At 35.0% G+C, this 27,420-nt stretch overlaps 2 protein-coding genes, 1 long non-coding RNA gene and 2 other non-coding genes across 6 annotated transcripts; 3 read left to right on the top strand and 2 right to left on the bottom strand.

Moving 5' to 3' along the window:
- Positions 1-878: 878 nt before the first annotated feature.
- On the bottom strand, positions 879-5,424 carry LOC148192534 (uncharacterized). Its single transcript, XM_088099223.1, has 6 exons — positions 5,419-5,424; positions 4,362-4,498; positions 4,207-4,253; positions 3,194-3,381; positions 2,767-2,829; positions 879-1,109 (listed from the first exon to the last, which is right to left on the bottom strand). Exons 1-6 carry the CDS (start codon positions 5,422-5,424, stop codon positions 1,020-1,022), a joined length of 531 nt encoding a protein of 176 aa, XP_087955349.1. The 3' UTR covers positions 879-1,019.
- A 649-nt stretch (positions 5,425-6,073) lies between these two features.
- On the bottom strand, positions 6,074-7,177 carry LOC148192533 (putative disease resistance protein At4g19060). The gene has a single exon (XM_088099222.1). The coding sequence runs from the start codon at positions 7,175-7,177 to the stop codon at positions 6,074-6,076; it is 1,104 nt and encodes a 367-aa protein (XP_087955348.1).
- A 15,951-nt stretch (positions 7,178-23,128) lies between these two features.
- On the top strand, positions 23,129-26,661 carry LOC124828278 (uncharacterized). Of its 2 annotated transcripts, none has more exons than XR_015781856.1 (4): positions 23,129-23,634; positions 23,759-24,067; positions 25,171-25,491; positions 26,314-26,661. It is a non-coding gene; the product is annotated as an uncharacterized LOC124828278 (long non-coding RNA). The 2 variants fall into 2 exon arrangements; XR_015781855.1 differs by having other exon boundaries at positions 23,759-24,071.
- On the top strand, positions 24,408-24,494 carry LOC148192532 (small nucleolar RNA R44/J54/Z268 family). Its single transcript, XR_015782452.1, has one exon. It is a non-coding gene; the product is annotated as a small nucleolar RNA R44/J54/Z268 family (small nucleolar RNA).
- On the top strand, positions 24,561-24,645 carry LOC148192531 (small nucleolar RNA R44/J54/Z268 family). Its single transcript, XR_015782454.1, has one exon. It is a non-coding gene; the product is annotated as a small nucleolar RNA R44/J54/Z268 family (small nucleolar RNA).
- Positions 26,662-27,420: the final 759 nt, after the last annotated feature.

Below are 27,420 nucleotides of genomic sequence, written 5' to 3'. Positions count from 1 at the left end.
TGACTCAGACCTAATTTTTTTAATACCTTTAACTATATGATGGTTTTAGTTGTTCATCTATATTGTTTGGGTTTAATATTTAGTAATTGTTATATATATATATATATATATATATATATATATATATATATATTATAAAATGATAAATAAAAATTTGATGTATTAGTTAGAGGTATAATCTTGGAAATTTAAATGAGTAGCCTATTAGTTCATTATTCTGAAATAATATGACTTATAATTGGAAGTGTAACTTTGTAGATTTAAATGAGTATATTATTAGCTCATTTATTCTGACTTGCCAGTATGAGGAAATTTATTTGAATTTTTATAATGATATTATAGAATAAAATCAATAAATTTATCTAGGATTTTGATGTATTGTTTTAATATATAAGAGGTTACACCCGAAACTAATTTCTTAATTAAAGTAGTTTAGCCTTAGCCATTATTTTTAAATATTACTTTAATTTGCATTTGCTTAATGATATTAACCCACTAGTACAAAAATGGTTTTTTATACCTATTAAAAAAGGCTTTTTATACCTATTTTCGAGTAGGTACAGAAGCAGGGATATAGAAAGTTTACAATTTTTTATACCTACTATTAAATTGGTGTAGAAAGTTTTACTTTTTATACCTGTGTTGTGCATAATAGGTATAAAAGTCTTATATTTAGTTAGAGAAAATTTTTCTTTTTATACCTATTGGTGCAATAATAGGTATAAAAAACAAAACTTTTTATACCTGTTGTGACTTTGACTGGTGTAAAAAGTGATGTTTTTTTTTAAATATTTTATTTGTATGTACTACTATCTATATCCAGACCTGCATAAGATTCAATCCCAGAATACAGTTTAAATAATCAATAACAAGTAAAATAATCAATATTATTTTCATTAACACATCAAAATGTAATATTTACTTAACAAAGTTCCTAACTATATTTACCTAACATAGTTTCTTAACATATTACACATAAAATAGTTCCTAAACTCAAAATGTAATATTGAAACATCCAATCATTTACAAATGGTTAAAAAAAATGTAGCCCACTGCTCCCGAACATCCTTTATGACATGTTGTTCCATTGGAGACGTGTCATCAAATATCTACACAATGAATAGTTTGAGTAAAGTTATAATATTAATGGCTTAAAATCTTAGTTATAAAATGTTCACGTTACCAATTTTCATGAATCAACGACATTTGCAGATATAATTTTCTGCATGTGACTCATGACATAATATCCGCACTCAAAGCTTTCCGATTGACGTGAGCACTACAAATTAAATTATGATTCTCAAATGGAAACAAGTTGAACTACTCCAAGCAACTACAAAGAGTCTTTAGCTAATCAAATTAGAGTCATTCTAAGTAATTGTTCCATGTGATTGATTGATTCAAATCTAAAACATGCATTTTTTTCTTTTTGTGTTAAGATGAAACAATATTAAATACTCAAGTATGTTCTTTAAATACATTTAACTCAAGGTAAAAAAAATACTTTTTCCATTAATAAAAAATATTATTATTCATTCATATCCATAATAGTCGGTTTTACAAAACAATTAAACGAATTATTAATTTTTTAATTAGTGTAATTTTAAAAGAGTTATTCCTTGTATATACTTCTTTTAGTTTTTTATATTTCAGCATCGCAATTAAAATTTTCTTCCTTCCTATTAATTACATTAAGGATAAAATTATAAAGATCATATTATTTTGAAACTAAAAGAAATGACAGATAAAAAGTAGCATTTTTACCAAAATAAAAAGGAGAATTAAAAAGAAATGTTACGTGCCTAGTGCCAAAATCAGAGCAGGTTAAGTAATGAAAAATATAATTTTCCTTTGTTTATTGGTTTCTTTTCCTTTATTTATTTCTTATCTAATGTCTTAATGATTAACGTAATCTTAGATTTTATCACTGATTCTAAAAAGTTTAATTATGTTCTTAGTTTCTAAAATTAGGGTAAAATAATATTTTAGTGTCTCAGATTTAAAAATATAACTTTATTTCATAAAACTTATCAAAAAGTACTAAAATTTATTCTTACGAATTTTATAATATCAAAATAAAATCCTTCTCAATTTTCTGTAACAAATATAATTAAAAAGTTTGAGCATAAATAACTTCATTTATAAATAAAGCAAACCTTGATTTAATTTATGAAACCAAATCAATTGAAAATGATATTTGAAAAAAATCACTTAAATGCACATACAGTTTATCAATATTTTATTGAAAAATTGGAATAAAAATTTGCTTGTTTTTTTCTTCAACCGATCTCAAAATTCAATTTTAATTCCTACAAAATTATAATTACATTTTTCATTGATAATAAACTTAAGACATGCATAATGCAATAGTGAACTTAAGCCATGTATACAGAATGACTCACGCCAATGAAATAGTGAACTTCTTAAATTTCTGCAGATTCTTTTATTAATCAACCTTGTAAACCTTAATGACTGAGTGAACCTATAAACCTTTTAAATTATAACAGAATGAGTAAACTTGTTAACATTTGGCTAAAAGTTAAATTTGTTTTTTCATTAATGGAAAAGCTACATTTTTAACGTTGACTGAATGTATTTAAAGAACAAAACTTGATTATCCAAATCAAGCTAAATTGATGACTAACAGAATAAAATAAAGTTGTATTTGAAATAGGATGAGTATAGATAAATATATACATGTATATATATGTGCGATAAAGTAACCATATTTTGGCCATTGTAAATGGATATATATGACATACTAACCTGGTGATGAAGATTTTTAGTCTTGTCTACTAGAAGCTCTATCTTTTCCCCTCTGTCCAGAACCTACATTAAAGTACGAGCATATTCATGCAGAAAATACATTTTATTCATTTTCCAACTAGAATTTATATCTAAAGCAAATTAGAAAAGCCATTTAAGAAAGATGACTTTTATTGCAGAGAGCAATTTATGGTGTGGAGGGATACTAGAACTAGATGTTTATGAAGGAACATTACTGATATTGCTTCTTTGATTAGATGAAAAACCAGTTAGAGCCAACAATGTTGTGTTAGGAAAAGCAAATATTTTTCATGTTAAAGAAACTTGATGAATGCTTTTGTTTGTGCTGACATGAAACCTTATGAAATTTGATCCTATATATGAAGAACTGAAATGTTTTCATAGCAGTGTAAGCAAAATGACTGACCTCAAGAGCCCTGTTCTTGGCAAATGCTTCAGGATCAGCAGACAATCCAGCAGTGTCCCATCCATAGTCCCTTGGGAATTCTCCAGTCAAATAAGAGGGAGTCTGAGCCGAAAAGGGTCCCAAGTATTTCACTCTGTCTGGACCATACCACAATTCATTTCTCTGCTCACTCATCAACACAGATAACACTACATATTAGTCACACAACACAACCCAAAAAAACCAAAACCAGTAAGAAAAAATATGAAAAGCACAAACAAACAAACACTTGAAATTTTGTATTCTCAACTTTCTTCAGTTTTACTAACTTCTTCAACAAACAAACAAACCAACATAAACAAGGAGGAACTTATGAACTCAAAGGTTCACGTCTAAACATAACTAAGATCCAATCACATTTCCAAGACTAATTTCAAGAGGCTTTCATCACATAATTCAGATTCCAAACTAGATTCAAAGTGTTATATAAGAGAGTAGCAATTCTACCTTATATCAACTAAACAAAGGTCTATCCATCAAAGGAAGAAATCTGAAATTTGGATCTAGAAAGGATGAAGAACCAAGGAGAATAAGGTTGTTCTGAATGGTGACCAAATTCCATCTAGCTAATGTAATAATCAATGATTGAAAGGCCACAGTTTTATCACTGTGAGAGTTAATGAATGAGAATAAGAGAAGAGTTGTCCTACCAGCACAAAGCAACATATAAACAATCATTTTGGGAACAAAAACAACAACCTTAATGTGATAATTGAGAAGCCATACTTAAATCTAATTCATGTACATGTCCTATTCTTAATTTCTTATCTTCAACTATCTACCATTTACCACTGTGAAAGTCTGGTCCAACTTTATTTTATAACTTTAAGGAACCATTAGTACACCAAGAGGAAACGGAGAGACATGACAGCAAGGATGCGAGAAATCGACTTTACCAAGAAGCATGGCTTACAGGATAATAAAATAAGATGGCTCAAAATAAATATGGTGAAATGGTTAATTTCAACAAAAACACATTTTTAGAAGTTCAGAAGTGACAACCACAGTAGCAGGCTTAAATCTACACAAAGAGCGAAACACAATCAAACCTACACAAATAAAACAAAAACACATTCACACACACAACAAGAATTTTAGAGTTAGTTCAGACCCTTGAATAAGAGAGTACAGCCAGAGAAACGTGGAAACTCGAGAGGCAATTCCAATTTTAGCCTCTGGATTGTCCAGCTCTTCAACGAGTGCCGCAATGATCTTGGCAACCTCAACGGAGCAGGAGGTAGGAGTATACTTAATACAACTTCCAACCTTCTTAAACCACAACACAATGCCTCAATCGAACTTTGGAAAGAATGAAACACAGCTTGCCGAACCACAAATGTCCCAATTAAAACCAAAACGCAGATTAGGGTTCCTGTGGTTTACGATTTTAGGGATTACTAGGGAATGAAGGAAGAGAAGGATTACTTACCAAATGAAGGGATTGTTGAACGCGTCACCTTAAGCAACCACAACAACGAACTTCGTGACCTCAATGCACCGAACCACACCGAGAAGGCTGAACGAGAAGGCAGAACGAGAAAACCGATAGAGAAGGTCGAACACATACACTTCGTCATCAAACACCAATGTTTCGTCAACAAATTATGAGAGGCCAAAAGAGAAGAAGGTTCTTCGTTGAGAGAGAAGAAGAAAACGAAGTGAGTAGAATGGGGGACAATCAAACCGTACTTTTCCAGAAGCCGGAGCCCTAGAAATCATAACATTGAGCGCTTCATTGGTGACGATCAGAGAGAATGAGAACGGGAATTGGTGGCGGTTGGAGCGGAAGGAATGAGATTCACGGCTTACGGAGGAGGCAGAGTGGGAAGAGGAAAGAATTTGATTTTTCTGTCTAATTGTCGAAGCGTAATTTTTTTCCAAACTTCTATACCGATTTTAGCATTTTTCAGGTATAGAATTTCTTTTAAAGTTATTCCATACCGGTTTTAATTTTTATTAGGTATAGAAAAATGTCTTTAAATTATTTATGTACCGGTTATAAGTTGAACCGGTTTAAAATTATCTTTTTTGTTTTTTTATACCTAATCTAAGTATAACTGGTGTAAAAAAACTTATCTTATTTACAATAATGCCATCACATCTAGTGAATTTGAACAAGTAAAAAAAATAGTTATAAAAAGTGTATTTTGCAATATGACCTCAGAAAAAAAATTCATACAAAATACCTCCATGTTCGAAGAATATAGTATGGACGTAGGTTAGCAAGACATTAGTATGAACGTAGTTTATCTCTAATAAATTGTGTGCTTTGTATATGAATTGGGATAGTATACCTTTTTTTTTTATTGAAAAACAAAACACTTACGCAATCCTTTCACCTCTCCCTATTTTTCTTCTTGAAGCACAATGGCTTTAATTTTGTACATGTGTTGTCTTTCAAAATACTATTTACCTTTTGTTTTTTGAAGTCATTTACGTTTCTGCATTTACTCGTAAATTTTCAGTTGAATGCATTTTACGTTGTTAATTATACAAAATTATTTGGTAATTAAAAGTTATGTACACAACATTTATGAAACTTTTGAAAGTTTTCATACTTTTAATCGAGTTATATATATATATATATATATATATATATATATATATATGTTAGATTGATATTGCATCTAATACTTATTTTTGGAAATTTACTTATACAGAAGTTCACAGTTGGAAGATGAGAATGAACTTCCCTAAGTTCTTATATCTTTTACATTCATTTTAACCATATCATAAGGATGGTATAAACTTATTGAAAGGACATGAAAATTGATGCTTCTGTTAAAAGTAAATCTCGAAACTAAACAACAAGATCATAAACACGCACACTGTATGTATAGATCAATTAGAATCTGACTTTTTGGTGATCTGCTCAGCTATCCAATCTGAGATGGTTGCAGCAACAAAAGGAATACCATGACAATGATAAGCAACAAAGTTAATGTTTTCCTCAGTGATTTTATCTTGTTTTTCCAAACACTTCTTCACAAAGTTCTTCAATTTTTTATCATCCTCCCAAGGCTTAAGATGAATCAAATTCTCTTCACGCACCAATTTAGTAGTCACTTCCTTTTGTCTGCTGGTGACAATGACAGCACCACCAGTTTCTTTGGGCAAGGCTTGGGAAAAGAGTTCTTTGCTCGTATCACCACCATCTTGATCAACACAGAACAAATTATTGAACCAATCGTTGCAATGCCACACAGCATCCAACACAATCAAGTACTTCTTCTGATCCAAGAGTTTATCATGAAGATTTTTCACCAGCCACTTATCTTCAGGTTCCTCCGCCAATAGATCAGGATCATCATCCAAAAGTGCCAACATCTCCTTAACAATCCTAATATCCATTTCTTTTTTTGATTGCAAGTCGTACAAACACACCCATATGGGCTTCTTGTACTTGTCTTTGACTCGTGAATCTCTCAGAACCATTTTGGCAAGAGTGGTCTTTCCCGTGCCACACATTCCATGAACACCAATGGCCTTGAACCCATTATTGGATTCAAGCCGTGCCACAATCTTTTCCATTTCTCCATCGAATACTGAAAGGTCTGGTGCATCATTTCCTGTGGGGTACCTGCATGAAGAGAACAAGGGGAAGGTTGAGTATTCATTAATATTATTTTTGGAGTTCCTCACGTCATGGAGACTCGTCTTGATACTTCTCAACACGCTCTCGTTGGCACGTTCCACTGGATCAAAACGTGAGAACATGGAGAAGGTTTTCTTGTTTGCACGACACTCGGCAATTGCATGATCCAGTTTGTACAAATCACGTAGGGACTCAACAGGTGGAGGTGACCAGAATCCTTTGTGCTCTGAGAATTCTGCTTCTATTTCTTTCAATAGGAGAGAGATAGTAGGTGATAGGTTTAAAGACTCACTATCTTTGAAAAATTCCAAGAAGTTTTCTTTAAGGATTTCAGCAGTGTCTGAGGCCATGATTGAAGGAGGGAGCTAGGATGGTAATGATGATTGAGAGTAAGAAAATGATGAATGTTTTTTTTCACTTTTGTTTCCCAACTTGTGGTGTTGAAATGAAGAAGGCAATAGTATTGTTTGTTTGTCTCATATCTATCACCAAAACTATAAGCTTGGAATTATATTCTTTTCTTGGAACGATGTAACAGATATTTCATCTTTTCTCTTCGAGGGAAATGAATGATTCCATTTCCACGGTTGAAAACCAAACCAAACTGAAACATGCAATAGAAAGATTCTGACTACAGGATTTATTAGTTTTAGGAGCATTTTCATAAATATATTTAATAAAAATGTTACTATAGCAATATTGTAATATTGTTAAACACATATTACTTTAGATAAATTAATTTACCGTGTAATATTATTTTAGCAAACTGTTTGTAACACTATAAGAAATTAATTAAATATATATTACTTTAGAGATTAATATTATAGTAATTGAATTAAAAATTATTTTATAAACTAAAAATTACTAATATCTAAAATCATTTTTATTATTAATAAAAGTTTATAATATATTAGAAATTTATTTTTAATAATTAGTGATCATTAAAAAGTATTTTTTTATTTAGAAATAATTTTTTAATCCCTCATTGTGATATAAATGGAAATTAATTTTTAGTCATTTTAATCTATTTTAGTGACTAATTTTTAGTCAATTCAAATAATAATAAAATTAAAAACTAAATTTTTAGTTTGAAATTATCATATTATTAAAGACTTAAATCTTTTTCTTTATGGTCTAGATTTAGATATTGATTTTGTATAACAAAATTTTATAATTGGGAGCCATCGCAATGGAAACCATGCAAAAGAAGGAAACGGGGATTTCATGGTGGTTGAAGTTGCAATAAAATGTTTTTAGAAATTTTAAAATGTTTATTTTAAGGTTTAATAGCCAATTTTGTCCTTAGTTTCGTTGACAAATTCTCGTTTTAAAAGTGTTTGAAATGGATCATCACTTTTAAAATTTTGAGTCAAATTAGTCCCTTCCGTTAAATAGAAATAAACGCACTAGTGCAGCGAAGGGCTTTTACCGCGGTTCATTTTCACTATACGTCGCGGTTCTTGAACCGCGGCATATTCAGCCGCGGTAGTAAGTCAGACACTTTATACCGCGGTTCGAACCGCGGTATATAGGCTGCGGAATATGCCGCGGTTGTCTAGGGAACCGCTGCCTAAACCCTAAAAAAAATTTAAAAAAAAATTAAAAAATGCACTATATGCCGCGGTTGAACCGCGGCATATAGGCCGACGAATATGCCGCGGTTAGTGTCAAAACCGCGGCCATATGTCTCGTTTGTAAAAAAAAACGAAGCACTATATGCCGCGGTTGTGGTTAGAACCGCGGCATATTCCCCTGCAGTTTTTTAAAATTGCAGGTCTGTTTTTGTGATATCCATTACCACAAAAACAGACCTGCATATAAAAACATTTACAGAAATTCAATTTCAACATAACAAACACATGTTCAAATGTATTTCAACATCAAATAAAGTAGAGAGTCTAAGAAAATTCTATCTAATCAAATGCATTGTTTAAATCTAAATCTAAGAGCTATTGTATAATCTAACTATATACTTCGCAGCAGCGTTCCTAATGAATAGTAGTGACTTCTCAGGAACTGGTGTAGTAGTCTTGAATCTCTGCAAAAGACAATTCATTTTAATTAGTGTATATGAATTCAACATTTGTTAAAAAATCAAAATTTGTTAAAGTTAAATATTACCGTTTCCCAGCTTCTTGTGATGTGAGAACGAACAATATGGGTCATCCAATACATTACATAGTATCCACACTCATATGACCCATTTTGTCTGTTACACTACAATATATCATCACAGTTGATAATAGTTAGTGAATAACATTTGTTATAAAACAATTATAACAAAGTCAGACTTTAGCATATGTCAAACCTTGAGAGAAATCCAAGCAATCTTTCTACTCTTAGCAATTGATCTCCCGTCCATCATCATACTTGCTGGAATAGAACTGTATATAAAAAAATGTTTTAGCATTCAGTTATATAACAAAGAAAGTCCAAACATTGAGGTTCTTACCAATCAATTGCTTGTCTGAGTTGTGTGGGAGGAGGCCTGTGCAATGAGCAGAACCACAAAGCATAGTTGTCTTGCACAGACATAACAAGAAGTTGCCAATGGCGCCTGAAATTCATAATAACGTAACTATTAAATATTAAAATCACATATGGAACATTATTATGTTAACAAAGTTCACTTACCCGGATATATAAGGCAAAAAATATATTTTCTTGCCCCTTCCAAAACTTCTTATCAGACTCATGTTGATATGGTCAAAATCATTTGATTCATGAATTTCTTGGGGATCAATGAATCCATAATCATCAGAACGCCCCAACTTATTAGCGACCCCAAACATATACCTGAAATCAAAAATTAACTTTGATATAAGGATACTTGATATATAAATCAATTTTATATATAAATAATTGGTCATAGACTTACATCGTCCATAGTTGAATAATTGAAATATTCAACTCTTGTGTTCCCGACGCAAGCTCACGGACATCTTGGCTATTAAGGTATATTGGGACCTCAGAGCCATGCCCAAATACATTAGCATCATACTGAACCTCCAAAGGCTTATCATCAAGGATGTCAGCAAGTAGATGCAATGAAGAAAGAGGGTCATCCTCAGATAGAGGAATCTTCTGTTGTTCCTGCGTCTGTTGTTACATGAAAAGATAAGATAAGTTTTGACATCAAAAACCTTTAAAATTGAGAAGTGTAAAGAAGAATTTCATACCGAGGGGTCAGAAACTGGTTTAACCAAAAATTTAGGCCAAGTGATAAACGACTTATATGCTTGTTCCACAGTGAAAATCTCTTCCGTGGACAGTGGAACCGAGGCATCTGGCATGATCATTTCATCCACTGAGACCTTCACCTCATCCTCTAATAGTTGCATACCATGACATACAGTCGCTGACCTAAACTCTGTTCCACGAGCTACCAGCACCATCTCATCTTCTTCTAAAATGTATAGCAGACATGGACTACCATCGTCCATGTCATCCTCTGGGATGGCTGATGCGGAACAACTTCCTTTGCCGCTTCTCCCTGTCAGAGTAAATGTTAGATTATACAAGAGATAGAAATAATTGCACATAAATGTTTATTAAGTTTACCTGTGGGAGGGGGAGGGACCACATGTTCCTCTATAGGAGACTGCATCGGGCGCATGCTCTGAAACTGCTCCTGGTAGAGCATCTGGAATTCAGCCCTCACCTCGGCCCTGATCTCCTGCATAAGGTCTTGTCGGACCTTTTTTGTGATCTCTTCTGTCATCCTTTGTGTATCGCTGTACGAATATGAAGGCTGACGAGAAGAGCTCCCAAAATAATCCGTAATGCCTACTCCAGGACCTGCAGCACGTACACGTCCAGGGTGCTCAGGTCGTCCAATTGCAGCAGCAAGAATATCCTGGCGACCCTCTGGAGTGAATTGGCCTTGGGAGCTCTGCTCAACCAAGGCGTCCTGTAACATTACAAAACACCATTATTCTTTAAATAGTTTAATGTAGTATGTATAATGACAATATTTATTATTTTAGGAACAGTGATAACTTACAATTTTTTCAGAAATCTCTCGTGCAGTGTCGGAAGAGTAGGTGCCCGATGGTCGCATACGGGCCAACTTCCATTTCTCATGTCTAGACGGTGGAGAAGGAGGCTGAGGAGGGCTACCACTCTGAGATGGTGGTATAGCATCTGCCTTTTGCTTGAGGATTTTCTCCTCAAGCTTCCTATACCCACCACGAGATAATAGGTGGGGGTTTTTGTTCCTAGCACTTGTTCCTTGTGCTTTGCTTCTAATTGCCTGTCACATACACATTAATTAATGAGTTCATATGATATATATTTGTTAATGAGGAATTGAATAATATGAACTACACTAACCTGCCATTCCTCTGACATCCGACTCTCTTTAAAAACCCGCCAAGTCTCCTCATCAATGGACTTATATGCATTACATGGAGTTTTATGTTTAAGGTGTCCAAAGATGTACCTTGATGTCAACTTGCTTTTAAAGTTTCTGAAATTTTCTGCAACAGTTGACAAACACTTATTTCTAAGTGTTGGGACATTTGGAATGTCAAATGTCATCTGAAAAAAACATAATAAAGTTGTATTAGTACAAAATTATCAATATAAACAAATTATAATTCAAATGCTATTAACTAACTTACCAATATATCTTGCCAAATAATGTTCCGATCACCCTCGGACACATGATCAAAAGATGGAATGAGAATGCTAATCTTATCACGTGCCACTACTCCAAGGTATGATCGGAAGTCATCTGCATAGGGGCCAGTTGCCACACCCGTGGTGACATTCACATTCACCGGAGTTCTTTCACCACTATTTTTCCTGATTAATAGTTGTTTCATCCTAGTGGGTCCTCTAGTGGATCTGGGTGGGGGAGCCTCATCCCCTGAAGAATGTGGATGATCAGCCATATATCTGTCAAAATAAATAACAACATTAAATTTTCTTTCAAGACTTATGTAATATCATATAAATTAACAAAACATGTCATAGTATCCAAATTGAAAATTCATACATAAAGATATGGATTCATCATATGTATATTCCCTCATCATGATCTGACCGAATTGCATGTACATCATCGTCAACTACAGATTGGTCATCCAACTTTGTTGTAGTTTGAAATGAATGGTTGTCAACAATATCAATATTAATTAGATTGTCTTCGTTAACTTCAATTTGTTTTTTGCCTTGAAGAGCAACATACCAATGGTCAGACGAAGGATCTTTGACATAAAAAACTTGAGATGGTTGATGTACCATGATAAACGGTTCGTCTCGATAACCCACCTTGCGAAAATCAACCAGTGTCATACCCGAGTCATCTATTTTCACACCACTCTTATTGTCAAACCACTTACACTTGAACAATGGAACGGAAAACTTGGTGTAATCAACCTCCCATATCTCTTCTATTATACCATAATATCTCATTGATCCAAGTACAGGAGATTGATCTTTTGATGTGGAAAATTGAAGTGACTCAGCTTCTAAACTGACTCCACTATTTTGTACTGTGCTTTTATCATCCAAAGTCTTCGTATAGAATGTGCAATTATTGACTTCATAACCTGTACAACACACGACATCAAACTTCAAACCATTTGCAAGCCACAATAAAGTTTCAGAAGAATGTGGCTCTTTGTCAATTTCAGATTTGAACCAAGACATAAATGTTTTGTTATGCTCCATCAATTGCCATTTCTCTGATTGTCTTGGATTTTTATTCTTAACAATGGCTTTGTGTGCTTCCAAAAAAGGGATCACCTCATCTGTGTTGTTCAATATATAAAGATGCGCTTGCAACAATTCTTCGCGATCTTTTGTCACCACATTGACACCTCGGATGCTTTTACTTGTAGAAAATTTATTCAACCATGCTGTGCGAGGAACTCCTATTGGATTCGTTGATGTCATGTAATCTGAACAAAACTCGATACTTTCTTCAGCAATATACCTTTCAATCATCGAACCTTCAGGATGATATGGATTTTTAACGTACCCTTTCAAAATCTTCATATAACGCTCAATAGGATACATCCATCTTAAGTATACCGGTCCGCACAACTTGATTTCTCTAACCAAATGAACAAGTAAATGTACCATGATGTCAAAAAAAGATGGAGGGAAAAACATCTCTAGTTGACACAAGATGATAACAATCTCGCCTTGAAGTTCATCTAACTTTGTAGGATGGATGGCTTTACTACATATTGACGAGAAAAATGAACACAACCTGTTTATGGTGTGCCTAACATTTTTGGGCAAAATTCCACGAATAGCCACCGGTAACAACTGTTGCATTAAGACGTGACAATCGTGAGACTTCATGCCAACAAGCTTTAAGTCCTGCATTGACACTAAACTCTTCATATTTGAAGAGTATCCTTGTGGTACTTTGATACTCTTTAAACATACACAAAAACTTATCTTCTCTTGTCTAGACATTGTGTAACATGCAGGGGGCAAATAAGTACGTTTACCAATCTCCTTCGGTGCCAACTCTTCTCGGATATTCATGTCAACCAAATCCAAACGAGCATTCACTCCATCTTTTGTCTTTCCCTGAATGTTGAGTAATGTACCAATCAAGCTATCACACACATTCTTTTCTACATGCATCACATCTATGCAATGTCGAACATCTAACTTTGACCAATATGGAAGATCAAAGAATATTGATTTCTTCTTCCAAGGGGTCGTTACAGATGACTTCTTCGATGTTTTCCCAAATACATGATGTATTTTATTAACTTTTTGAAGAACTTCAAGGCCAGTAAGTGGATTTGGTGCTTCGTCCCTCTCTTGATCTCCATTGAATGCTTTTTTTAACCTTCGATATGGATGATTACGTTTTAGAAATCTCCGATGACGCAGATACACCGTCTTTCTTCCATGTTTCAATTGATGAGCTGCAGTGTTTTCTTCACATATAGGACACGCTTTATGACCCTTGACACTGTATCCTGACAAATTACCATAAGCAGGAAAGTCATTAATGGTGCAAAATAACATTGCACGCATCATAAAAGTCTCTGAAGCGAATGCATCAAATATTTCAACCCCGTCAACCCACAAAACCTTCAAGTCTTCAACTAGTGGGCTTAGATAAACATCTATGTCATTTCCAGGCTGCTTTGGACCAGATATCATCATAGATAACATCATGTACTTCCTCTTCATGCACAATGCAGGAGATAAGTTGTAAATTATCAATATAACTGGCCAACAACTGTGATTGGTACTCAGATTACCAAATGGGTTCATTCCATCAGTGGCTAAACCAAGCCTAAGATTTCTACACTCTTTACCAAATTCGGGGAATTGTCGATCAATATTTTTCCATTGCTTTGAATCAGCTGGATGACGAAGCAGCCCGTCAATTTTTCTCTCATCTGCATGCCATCTAAGATTTTTAGCATCTTTGGGATTCGCAAACAAACGCTTAAGTCTGGGCACTATTGGAAGGTACCAAACTACTTTCAAAGCAGATCCATTTTTTTCTATCTGACCATTATCTTCACTATTGTTTTTTGACTTGTATCGTGATAAGCCACATTTTGGACACTTTGTCAAAAATTCAAACTCTTTCCTATACAAAATGCAGTCATTGGGACAAGCATGTATCCTTTTATACTCCATACCCATTGGACAAAGAATTTTCTTCGCATCATAATTACGAGTGGGCAGTGTATTTCCATCTGGCAACATTTCATTCAACAACGTCAACAGTTCTGTAAAACTCTTATCAGTCCATCCATTGCTCGCCTTCAAATTCATGAGCCTTAACACCGCTGACAAACGTGTGAACTTAGTTGAACCGACATACAAAGGTGTTTCTGCATCAGTCGACATCGTCTCATACACATGAGCTTTGGCAAAATTTTCTGCTCCAACATCGCGGATCATGTCCTCCAATTTGTCTTCATCCGGTCGATCTTCTTCCATGGTGGAATCAGTAACATTTACACTTTGAGAGTCAGTGGGAAAATCCATTTCTTCGCCGTGCCAGATCCATGTTGTATAGCATCTTAGAAAACCATCACATATAAGATGTTCTCTAATTTGAGTTGCGTTCAACTTTCTCCCATTCAAACAGTTCACACAAGGACATCTAAACTTCACTTCATCATCAGTTCTCCCCTCATTACGTTGCGCAAATTGTATAAATTCCTCTACACCTCTCTCGTACTCAGCACTAATACGTGGTAAATTAATCCAATTTCGATCCATATTCCTAAATATTACATAAATAATATTTTAAGGTTTATAAATAATACAAGAACTACAACACACATTACCAAAACTATAGCAAAAACCATACCATACATTACCAAAACTATAACAATTTCATGCATTATCAAAATTAAAGCAAAAATTATACCATACATTACCAAAACTATAGAAACTTCATACATTACCAAAACTAATGAAGAAATAACGTTAAGAATGCAAAAGGACATAAATACCTGGAAGAGGAACGACGGCGGTGAGGGTGAAAAACGCAACGAAATCACGATTTTGATCGGCTAAAACTCGTTTTTATCGTCAAAAATGAATAATGACCGAACAATTCTGAGTTTAAACGGTGAAAAACGCGAAATCTGAGGTGATGGGTGGTTCGGAGGAGAAGAAACGCGAAAGAAAACAGAGAACGCGCGAGGAAGACGACACTGTTCCAAGTTTTAATTTTTAACTCTGAACGGGGGAATCTACCGCGGTTCACTACTTAACCGCGGTATAAAAGGGGAATATGTCGCGGTTTCACGTCCAACCGCGGCATATACTAATTTAAAAAATTATCAGAAATGGCATTTTTGAAATTATTTTCAAACTATATGCCGCGGTTCAGCGGGCAACCGCGGCATATACCTCGAAATATTTCAAATAAACATTAAATTAGTTTCAGATAGGAGAATATGCCGCGGTTGCTCGTAGAACCGCGGCATATACCCCTGAAACGTGTTCAACACAACTGTCTCCCCAACTGCCTTTCAGAGAATTTCAGAAGTTACAGGGGGTATATGCCGCGGTTCTCTGGGGAACCGCGGCATATACCCCCTGTAACTTCTGAAATTCTCTGACCCAGTCAGCACCTGCAATAAATTGGCTGGGTATATGCCGCGGTTGTGCAGAGAACCGCGGCATATACTCTGTTATTTAATTTTTTATTCATACGTGGCGTCAAAGGCAATGGTTGACTGGGGTATATGCCGCGGTTCCCAGTAGAACCGCGGCATATATGTTCGTTTTATTTACAAAACTGCCACCGCGCACCATTATGCTGCGGTTTTCGTTGAACCGTGGCATAATGTGCGCTGTAAAAACCCGATTTTTTACTAGTGACGGCGTTAAGAGTTTGATGATTTGGCAAAAGACATGTTATTTTATAGATATGTTTATGCTAAAGTGTTAGTGAATGAGTGCATAGATGAAATTTAGAGGTGCACTTGATATTTTCTAGGCGAGGCCCAAGCCCTCCAGGGTTTCTTTTTTTTCTTTTTCAGAAATGAAGGTCTCTTCTCCACCGCAACTCTGCCTCTGCATGATCAACGCCGCCGTGCCTTCCTCTGGACGACCAAAACTGTTGCCGGCGGCACCGATGGGTTGCTAGAGACACCGCCAACCACTACATTGTTCCTCCCTCCGTGCGCACTTGATGACGTCGTTGCCGCTACCATTAGGTTCCGATTTTGAGTAAACGCCGTCTGCGACAACGCTGCCGTCCTGCGGAGCAAATCACGTGTTTCTCCTCTTTGAATCGCAAACACAAATCGTAACTCGTCCTGAGCCCTAATTCCTCCGCTTCACTTCATCCTCCGATAACATCACCGTCAAAGTGAAAGGCATAAAGGTAAGGGATTTCGCCCCCTTTGTCCCCCATTTTCTGCGCCATCCACCACAGCTTGAACCAGAAGCACGCCATGAACCTCACATCCCTCAAGGTTCCTAACGAAACCACGTGTCTGCTATCTTCCTTCTCCATATCCACTCCCAGAAACATTCCTTCTACCGTGGATGTCTCCACCACGTTCTCCTGTATTCCTGTCAGAATCGTTCGCTCCACCACCAGCTTCCCCTCCGAAACGCAACAACAGGTTTTATCGTCATCTCTTCAGCTCCCTCTACGCTCCTCTGCAATTAAATCAAACCAATTTTTCATCTGTCCAATGGAATTGAAATGAAATTTTGAATTTAGGGGTTTTATTAATCAATACCTTGAATGACACCATTGGAAACACTCGATTAAAAAATTCGAAAACATGGAGATGGAAAGCATTGCCATTAGCAACATAAAAAAACGACTGGATAAATAAAACGGAACAAAAAAGACAATATTAAGATGATGATGAGGGGTCTTTACTCTTTCATTCACTAACACACATTAGCACTGTTTTCTACCAAATCATCAAACCCTTAACGCCGTTTGTTTATATTTAACGGAAGGAACTAATTTGACTTAAAATTTTAAAAGTGAGGATCTATTTCAAACACTTTTAAAATGTGGGACTAAATTGAGATTTGGCAACGAAACTAGGGACAAAATTGACTATTAAACCTTATTTTAAATATGAGAGTCACTTGATGTATTTCTTTTATAAGTGATAAGAAATATATTAATAGAAAATATTTGATTCAATCCTTTTACATAATTATAAGAAAAAATATTGTTCAATCACAAAATAGTACTCCAAGATATAAATTACTAAGAGTAGACCTACTCGTCTTAAAAATTCTAAGTTACCTTACTTCTCCTCTATATACCTTATATAATATAGGGTCCTGATATTTTGACAACCAATTTTTAACACACTTTTGACAACGCCACGTGTCAGCATTTGATTGACCAGTTTCAATTACTTTTTTAATAAAAATCCGACGTCGAAATGGGTTGAGGGTTAACTTTTTCTCACACTTCCAAAAATACCCTTATTTCTTTATCTCTCTAGATTGTGTTTTTGCGTTTTGGTTCACCATTCTCTTTCTATTTTCTCATTCTCCTCTTTCTCGGCATTAAACAAAACCCTTGGCATTCTCTAACTTTGCCTCCTGTTCGTCGTTCTCTCGTGGCTCCTTATTTCCTTTGGCTCCTCATTTGCGTGGGACGAACCCAAAGTTTGTTCTCTTCATTTTAGTCCTCCATTTCGTTCGCTCTCATTGTGGACAATGGTATTCTCCGTTGACCATGGTGGTTCGAGCAAGGTAAATGGGTTTATCCATTTTCTTCATTGCGTTTTGGGTTTGGCATTGGGTTTTCGTTGTTGTGTTTAATTTTTTTTTTTGTTTTTGGGATTTGGCATTTTCTTATTTTGGTCTCTTTGATGCATTTGTGCGTTCGTCATTCTTTTTCAACAAAGTATGTTTGTGCTTTGAAGAGAAGAATAAAAGGAGAAATGTACAAAGTACGCCTCGTGTAGAATCCGACATGAACACGACCTTTGTAAGCCCGGGAGGCATGTACTACAACTAACCTAGTGTGTAGAGGTTTGTGAGGGTCGAATCGCGAAAGCGTTATAAGAACAAGCCACTTAGAACTCCATGCACAGGAAATATAGCGAAACACGAGTGATTTTTGTATTGAATTGTTATAGAAAGGAATACAAAATTGTACACAGATGAACAAATAAGTTTATTGTACCTAATTATTAATGTTAATTGAAGTTTTAATGTCTTTGTTATTGTCATTGTCAGATGTGTTGTTGTTTGGAATGTGAATAAACAAAGTGGCCAATGCAATTGACTACCATCCATGAATAATGATATCACCAATTTTCATTGCATCTATGGCATGTGTTGCCTATTTTGCCTCTTGTAATCGATTACAATGAGCTTGTAAACGATTACACGAAAAAAATTGTGGTTTTGTACAAAAACCTGTGCTACAGGAGCCAATTGTGGCCACACAGGTAGCTAGAGACATTTTACGTTATTTTTTCATAATTCTTGAGTGGATGAGAGTTGTTTTTAGTGTTTAAGTGTGACTAGAGGGAGAAAACTGAGGTTTGGGCCGTCCATGGTGAAGAAAAGACCCAATGTGTCAAGGCCAAGTTGGTTCAAGTCCTGAAACAAGTGTAGGTCATTTTGTGCCTTGTAATCGATTACAAGGGCCTTGTAAACGATTACATGAACAAAAATCCGGTTTTGTACAAAAACTTGTGCTACAAGAGCCAACTCTCGGCACATAAGTAACCAAAGACAATTTGAGTGAGATAACATGCTGTCAACTTTGACCTTTGCTGACTATTTTAATCATAATGTTTCGCAGAGACCTCCAAAAGATGTGATTCTTTTTTTATTAGAAAATAGACTCAAAACTCTTTCCAATGACTACTAATTTGTGGTTTTTGGACATTTGAGTAGGTGCAATTAATTCGTTAAAGTTAACATTTTACACATTCTTGCCACCTTTGACCTTTGCTGATTGTTTTGCTCATAACTTTCTTCACAAAACTTCAAATTAATTGATTCTTGTTTTGTTCGAATCTAGACTCAGAGAGCTTTCAAATTACTATCAATCCATAATTTTTAGACCACTGTAATAGATGCAGTTAATTTTCCGAAAACAACATTTTTCTAAGCTCCTTAATGCTTTGTATATTTCTGCCAACTCTGACCTTTGCTGGTTGTTTTTCTTATAACTTTCTCCACCGAACTCCAAATGAGTTGATTCTTGTTGTTTTGGAATCTAGACTCAAAGAACTTTCAAATTATGCCTTGGTAATCAATTGTAGGCCTTTTTGGCCATTTTAATCGATTACAAGACCCTGTAAACGATTACACGAACAAAAATCTGGTTTTGTACAAAAACTTGTGCTGTAGGAGCCAACTGTGGGCAAATAAGTAGCCAAAAAAAATTTACATTATTTTTTCATATTTCTTGAATGGATGAGAGTTCTTTTTAATGTTTAAGTTTGAGTAGAACCTGAAAACTGGGTTTTGGGCAATCTTTGGTGGAGGTCATGACCAAGTTAACATGTTGTCAACTTTGACCTTTGCTGGCTATTTTAATGATAACTTTTCTTACCGACCTCCAAATGATGTTATTCTTTTTTAATTAGAAACTAGACTCAAAAATATTTCAAATGACTACTAATTTGTAATTTTTGGACATCTGAGTAGGTACAATTTATTCCTTAAAGTTAACGCTTTATATATTCCTGCCAACTCTGACCTTTGCTGGTTGTTTTGCTCATAACTTTCTCCACCGAACTCCAAATGAGTTGATTCTTGTTTTGTTGGAATCTAGACTCAAAGACCTTTCAAATTATGCCTTGGTATTCAAGTGTAGGCCTTTTTGGCTATTATAATCGATTACAAGGACCCTGTAAATGATTACATGAACAAATATCTGGTTTTGTACAAAAACTTGTGCTGCAAGAGCCAGCTGTGGGCAGATAAGTAGCCAAAGACATTTTACGTAATTGAATTTGATCTTGTTTTAGGCACCTGTGTGATGGGATTCATTTTTTAAGCACCAACACTTAATTGATTTGGATCTTTTTTCTAGGCACCAACACTCAAGCCTATCAAGGTCGCTTACAGAATCGATTTTTGTACCAATCACCCATAACCAAATAAAAGTTTCAATATATATGGTCGAACAACACTAGTAGAGAACGTATGGTACCAGATCAAAATTGAAATTTTATTCATATAATATATTATCAGTACATATTACCCAACATTTATAATCATGATCTTTTGTATATAAAAGTGAAAAATTTCTTTCGATCGAGAGGAAGACCCGTGAGAGTGAAAGCAATGCTCTAGACAAAGTGAAAATGGTGGAGAGAGACGAAGAAGAGGGTTGCCATTGGGTTGTCGTTGGACGTGTAGTTATAACATCAACAAGGGTCGAGAAGATGGTTATGGTTCGCGAAAGAAGAAAATGTCAATGTTGGAGAAGATGGTTAGGGTTCGCACAATTCTACTTACCAAAAAACACCACGACAATGATAAGGCACAATACAAATGGTTGACAACGACGTAGAACAGGGCTTCAATGCTGTCGAAGACGGATGTCCAAGACAGCGAGAAGGTGAGTCTTTAGGGTTTAGCGAGAAGGTTAACCTATGAACACCAGAAAGATAAGAGAACTGAGAGAGACGAGGGAACACGACATGTCAGACGAAAGCAAAACTGCGAAATGCAAATGAAAGAAGAAGCGAAAGCGCAAAATGAAATTTTGCATTTTTTTCTTCCCATAATACCCTTGCCTGATCAATTTCATATTAATTTATTTTTTTAAACATCAGCCAATGGACAACCGCCACATGGCGTTGTCAAATCGTTGGCAAAAGACGTTGTTAAAGAAGCGTTTTTGTATAATATATTTCAAAGGTTTGGTTTTTTTCATACCAGTTATACTTTGTTAGGTATAGAAAGTGGTACAATGGTAATTTTTTTAAATATGATAAGTTTTTCTATATTGATCAAACTTTAAACTGGTATAGAAAGTGACACGATAGGAAAATTATATTAAATTACAAAGTTTTTCTATACTGGTTGGATCTAGAATCAATATAAAAAATGGTACGGTGAATAATTGTAATAAATTACAAAATGTTTCTATATCGATTAGACCTAGAATAGCCAATATAGAGAGTGATGGAGTATACCGATTGGTCATTATAACCGCTATAGAATGTTTAATCTTCTTCTCCAAGTTTTTGCACTTCACCTCATTGCCTCTATAGTGATTTCAATCCCCTACCTTCTCCCTTTTTCACTAAGTTCGACTTTACATTCTCATGAGCATTTCCCTCTCCTTCTTCCATTTCTTATCATTCTCATTTGCTCTCCTTCATTCCTCGTGTTCGTTGTCGCTATAAGAACATATCAACATCGTAGCTCCTCCTGTGTTGGTCTCCTCCATTTTTTGCTATCCTCCCATATGTCTACTCATCCTCACATTTGCGCATCGCCTTCTGCACTCACTATCGTATTAGCGAAGTTGACGTGAATATAAGATAACTTATTTGGCCTTAAAAGAGGGTATGTGAACCTACTACCCTTACATGAAAAAATCAAGGAAGGTAAATAATGTAAAACATGGATTTTGACGTGTAGACAACCAAATGAATTAATTAATTGTTTGTGTTATGCATGTTTGGTTGCTTCTTAGCTCCACTTAAAATTAGAGGGTTTAGTTTATAAGCACAACAATGGATAAAAGTTGGATAAATTTTTACACATAATAAATGAGTATGAGAATAGAGTAAATCAATTTCTTGAATTTGCAATGATGAATATTTTGGATAATAATAAAAGGTTATATTGTCCTGTGTTAATTACTTGAATGAGCGAAAACTACCAACTAAAGTTATTCGAGAGCATGTGCTTTGTGATGGATTCCTAAAGAACTCCACAAAGTAGACATGACATGGAAAATTAATAGACATGCAAGTGTAGATATGAGTATCAAGTAGAAGCATAAGAAGTTGATTTAGAGATATCTGATCGGTTCGTGGACATGATATGTGATGTTGGACATGATTCATTCCAACGTTGTCATGTGTATGAAAACTTGTGTAGTGACGCAGAATAACCTTTGTATCCAAAATGCACTAAGTATACTCAATTGTAAATGTTACTTAAATTTTCACTATGAAGGCAAGAAATGGGTGAACTGATAAAAGCTTCACAAAATTACTTGAGTTGTTGAGTGACATGTTTCCTAAAGGCAACACATTGCTAACATGCAATTATGATGCAAAGAAGATATTGGATATTATGTCCCACGGGTATAGAGTATCAAAATTAAAGTTTTAAAGGTAAAATTGTTAAATTTATAATAGGTTTTAATTTGTTTTCTTTCTTTTCTTCTTTTAGATTCAAAATAGTAACTTTAATTAAGTGTTTTTTTCATTATGTTCATGGGCCAAAGGTAGTTTTAGGCATATTTAAAAGTTATAAATACTATATTAGAGAGGTTGAGGAAGGGAAGGACTCTAGCCGCCTTGAGTGTGAGTTTGAGAAAGAGTTCTTAAGTTGTGTCAAAGTCAATGTCTAGGAGCGGGATGTGTTTGGAAGTGGATTACAGCAAGCACTAGTAAAAAAAAACTTTTTTAATACGCTATATACACTTCGATTTTATTAAAACTGAAATGTATAAAAACACGGTGTCATTTTCGTAAATATTGAGTGATTATATGCTTTAATTATATATGAATCGATACCTATAGATATTACTGTCTCTCTTAGAATGCCAACATCAAAATCAGGTTTTTTTTTACAATGAAACACTACCTCAGAACCGAAGCATATGAAATTTAAATGGTTTAGGGACATGTTAATAAGATAACCCGAGGCATATAATATGGAATTTGGTTTAGGCACCGGTTAAATAGATAACCGAGTCAAGCGTCTTCCTCTCCCATCTTCCATTTTCCTTTTCCTTTTCTTATTTCTCTCTCTTCTCTACGCTCCAACCTTAACGCCCGCCGCAGCCACAACACAACAACCACCATCAGGACGCTCGCTCTTGGAATCGACCGAGATCCCTTCGCCTTCCTCCTTGTTCGCCGAAACCCTACTAGACTCCGCCGACGTCATCATCACTTATCACGAGAACCTCGGGCCGTCGCCGGGAGCCCCCGCTGCCTTCCCAAGCGGTGGCCTCGCTCCTTGCGCTGCTTGCTCCAAGCCCTGCCACGCCGCCACTGGGAGCCACCAACACCTCGTCGTGTTCGACGGTTGTGAGCGCGGCTTCCACCTCGCCTGCGAGTGCGTCGCCTCTGGAGTGAAGAGCAAGCAGCAACTTCTCGATAACAGCTCCTAGGGTGCTAATCCAGATCCCCATCCCCAATTTTAGTGCTGCATGGTGAACAATCTCAGATCTACATTGCTTCAGCTGTTATCCCCTTTCTCTCCTTTTTTTGTTTTGATTTTTCTTTTTATTTTGAGCGTCCGGTCAGAATTACAGTTTGTGGTTTGCGTTTTGGCAGATTAAGCCGCCGTCGTATCCCCCACCACCATCGAACAACTATGGGAAAACCAACCCCTTCTAAGTGGGATGATGCACAAAAGTGGCTTTTGGGATTGTCAAAAGGAGGAGAGAAAAGTCACTCCAAAAACAGACCAAGAAACTCAAACGCAGATGATTTGAGACTGATAGCTCCTGTGCCACAGAAGGAGCATGATTACTCAAGTAGTGAGAAGGAAGAGGAAGAGGATCAACAAGCCCCTGTAAGAGGATTGAAGATCAAGCTAGAGGATTGAGTCCACTAGAAAGTCGAGCAATGGCTTGGGATGAGGCAGGTAATTACTTAACTATTGAGCTTGTTCTTTGATCAACTGAATGTATTGAAGGAAAGCTTGTTCTTGGGATGAGATTCATTTCTATGATATAAACTTCGATCTGAGGCATTAGCTTTATCTTCTTCGATGATTCGTAAAGTAAGGTGTTTTAAAACTTCTATTATTTTGTTTTGTTTTTTTTTATTGTTTTTTTAATATTTCTTAGCATGATTGAATTGCAATTGTGATGTTCTTGCTCTAAGTTGCTGCATGCGATTGCATGGCTTGTGATCTAGCTTTTGCTGTCTAGTGTGAATATTAAAAGATCACAATTAGAGACTCTAAATGTTTTAGTCATACGCAGATGACGAAAAAATAGACAGGGACATCAGCACTCCAAAGGAGAATGTTGACTTCGTCTAATGGGAATCTCTCTGATGCGTTTGTGTTTATTTTGTAACTTTTTTTAATGAAGTATTTGCACGGGTTGTTTCAAGTTCCATTATATGATTTGCAAGTGACGATAACTTAGACAGGGACATCAACACTTATGCTAAGGACAGTGGTTTGTCTTTGGGAATCTCTCTGATTCATAACCAATTTTCATGATATAGACTGAGATTATTAACAAGTTAACTTTTGACGGTCCAATGTGTCTAAGAGCAATATTTATCACTTTTATTAACTGATGAGGAATTTTATACAATTATTTAATTTGATATAACCCCATCTTGGAGTAGCCTGCTCTAAATGTTGTGTTGGTAAGTGCATGTATAATATTGATATTTGGCCAATGATGTATTGATTTGCTCGTAGTATTGAGATAACTATTCAATCAAAGATAATCGCACATTTCTTATACTACTGGATTTTGACAGTAGCCATGACTTTTTTTTTTCCTTTTTACGGATACATCACGGTTTCATTAAAGATGACATACATACACATATATATATATATATATATATATATATATATATATATATATATATATTCAACACTTGTTACTTTTTTATCTTTCTTCTTTATCAAATGTATCATCTATAATATATAATTTTTTTTCTCTTATGTAGCATGTTGAATATTTATGGTTGATTTTTCTTTTTTATATACCTAACAGATTTGGAAATCTCTGAGGTGGGTCCAACGGAAAGGTAGAAAGAGTAACTTGCGGGTCTTACTAGATTTGATATGAAAATTTCATTATACTTAGCATATGAAATATCAAATACAAACCCAGTCTCTCTGTACATGGATCAAAATCAATGGTGGAGATGTTGAGGGTTTATTCCAATGTGAGGGTTTATCTTATTCCAATGTTGACTGTTAACAAAGTTTGTTTGTTAAACCTTTATTTAGGTTCAAGCGTGAAAAGGTGAAGTTTCAAGCCTGAGAAAATCACCAGATTAGAAAAGCTGAAATGGAGATGAAGAAAATGGAGGTACAATCCTTACTGGGTTTATGGTTGTTCTTATAATCTAGCATATTATTAGTTAGATATTCTGAAATTGGCACTTCCAAAAGTATATCTTCCCACAACTCATAAGCGTTGAAGATGATAGCTCATCTTTGATGCCCTGTTAACAACTCCAAAGCACATCTCAGTAAAGTTGAAAGGTTTGTGAAATAGATTGAGAAAGAGAATTATTCCTCAAAAGAAACATGGCATGGCAGGGACCTTGATCTTCCGTAATTTCTTCCTGGATTCATTCCACATGCAGGGAATAGAAAATGTATATATTATGAAACTCCCTCGAGTTGTCATTGATCCACTGAAATAGCCTTTCTAAAACCATTTTAGAAACATTTTTAGGAGAAGCAAATGTAATTGTTTTTTTATGCATACTAATTTATTGGAGCCTTTTCAAGCATGATTTTCTAAGGCAGGAAAAAACACACACACTTTTATATATATATATATATATATATATATATATATATATATATATATATAGTATTATCCTCCTAGTACATTGTTAGGTAAATATTTGTCAGTTGTGTGAATAGTGCTTAGATTTTCATGATAATATCATTCATACCTTGTACTTGATGCATCTTTGGAATGAATGCATCTGCCCTTCCACGAAACAATTTCCGTTCTTGTTCTTATTCCCACCATATCGCCTTTTCTGCATCACTTCCATCAATCCCACTATTGTTAATATCCTCAAGTAAAAACACCCAAACTTCCCAAGCTTTGTATTTTGTATTTGTTACTTTACAAATTTGTTCTCTTTCTCACACTTGGTAAATTTATGCTCAGGAGGAGACGTCAACAAAGCAAATTAAGTTGGGCTTTATCAGTGGAGTTCTTTCAAGGGAAAAATCAGTTCCTTTCGAAAGAATTTTATTTCGTGCTACTGGGGGAAACATGTTTCTCAAACAGGGCTGTGATTGATATTTTGCTCTTGATCTTTCGTCGGAGGAGGTTTAAATTGTGAAATCTAAGTCTTAATCCTCTTGCAATTAGATATGTAATATAGTACTAGATCATCTAAGTTCCTTCTTTTATTTAAAAATATATGACCCAACAGGGACGAACATGCTTTGACATAATTGTATATATAATTACTTTTTTTTATTATGGAAATGTACTCTTGTATTGCTACCACTTCTATCTTCTTAGTTTTTTGGTCCATACAGTCATAGCCTCCCTTTTTTACGGGTTCATTAAAATGTATTTGTCGTCTTTTATTCTGGAGAGAGTGTTAAAAGTAAAATTCTGAAATATGTGATGCTTTTGAATAAAATATTACTTTTAAAATTTTTGCAGTTTCTATTGCCTCGATTCAACTCCAAACCGAGGCATAAGATTCTCCTTTACTACCTCGGTTCATCAGCAACTGAGGTCAAAAGTCTGGCGAAAAAAAGAGTAGAAAAATGAACACTCTTTACTGCTTCAGTTTCATTTGAACCGAGGCAAAAACATACACTTTTTTGCCTCAGTTCAGAACCGAGGCAACTTTTTGTCTCGTCTGTATATACCTCGGTTACAGAATCGGTGTGGATAGACAAAAATAATTGTTGTCGTTTTCCTTTACTGTACCAGTGAAGGGGTTTTGCTTAGATTAGAGGTAAGGGGAGTTAACATTTTTCTTAGGCTTAATAGCCTATTTTGTCCCCAGTTTTGTTGGGTTGTGTCATTAGGTCCCTTGTTTTAAAAATATTGTCCACTTGGTCCTTAGTAAATTTTGCGTCAACGGCGTTCCTTTCGTTAAAAAAAAACAAACAGAGTTAATGGATTGATGATATGGCAGAAGATAATGGTAACGTGTCATTTTTAAGTTGTATGCATGGTGACATGTTAAGTAATTAGAAGTCACTAAATGTTTAGCAATTCTTAATTAATTCCAAAATCTTAATCTGATAC

This window comes from Vigna umbellata, chromosome 9, assembly GCF_029865625.1.
Source record: "Vigna umbellata cultivar VRB3 chromosome 9, Vumbellata_1.0, whole genome shotgun sequence".
In the NCBI taxonomy this organism is placed as follows: domain Eukaryota; kingdom Viridiplantae; phylum Streptophyta; class Magnoliopsida; order Fabales; family Fabaceae; genus Vigna; species Vigna umbellata.
This window is presented reverse-complemented; position numbering and strand designations above follow the sequence as displayed.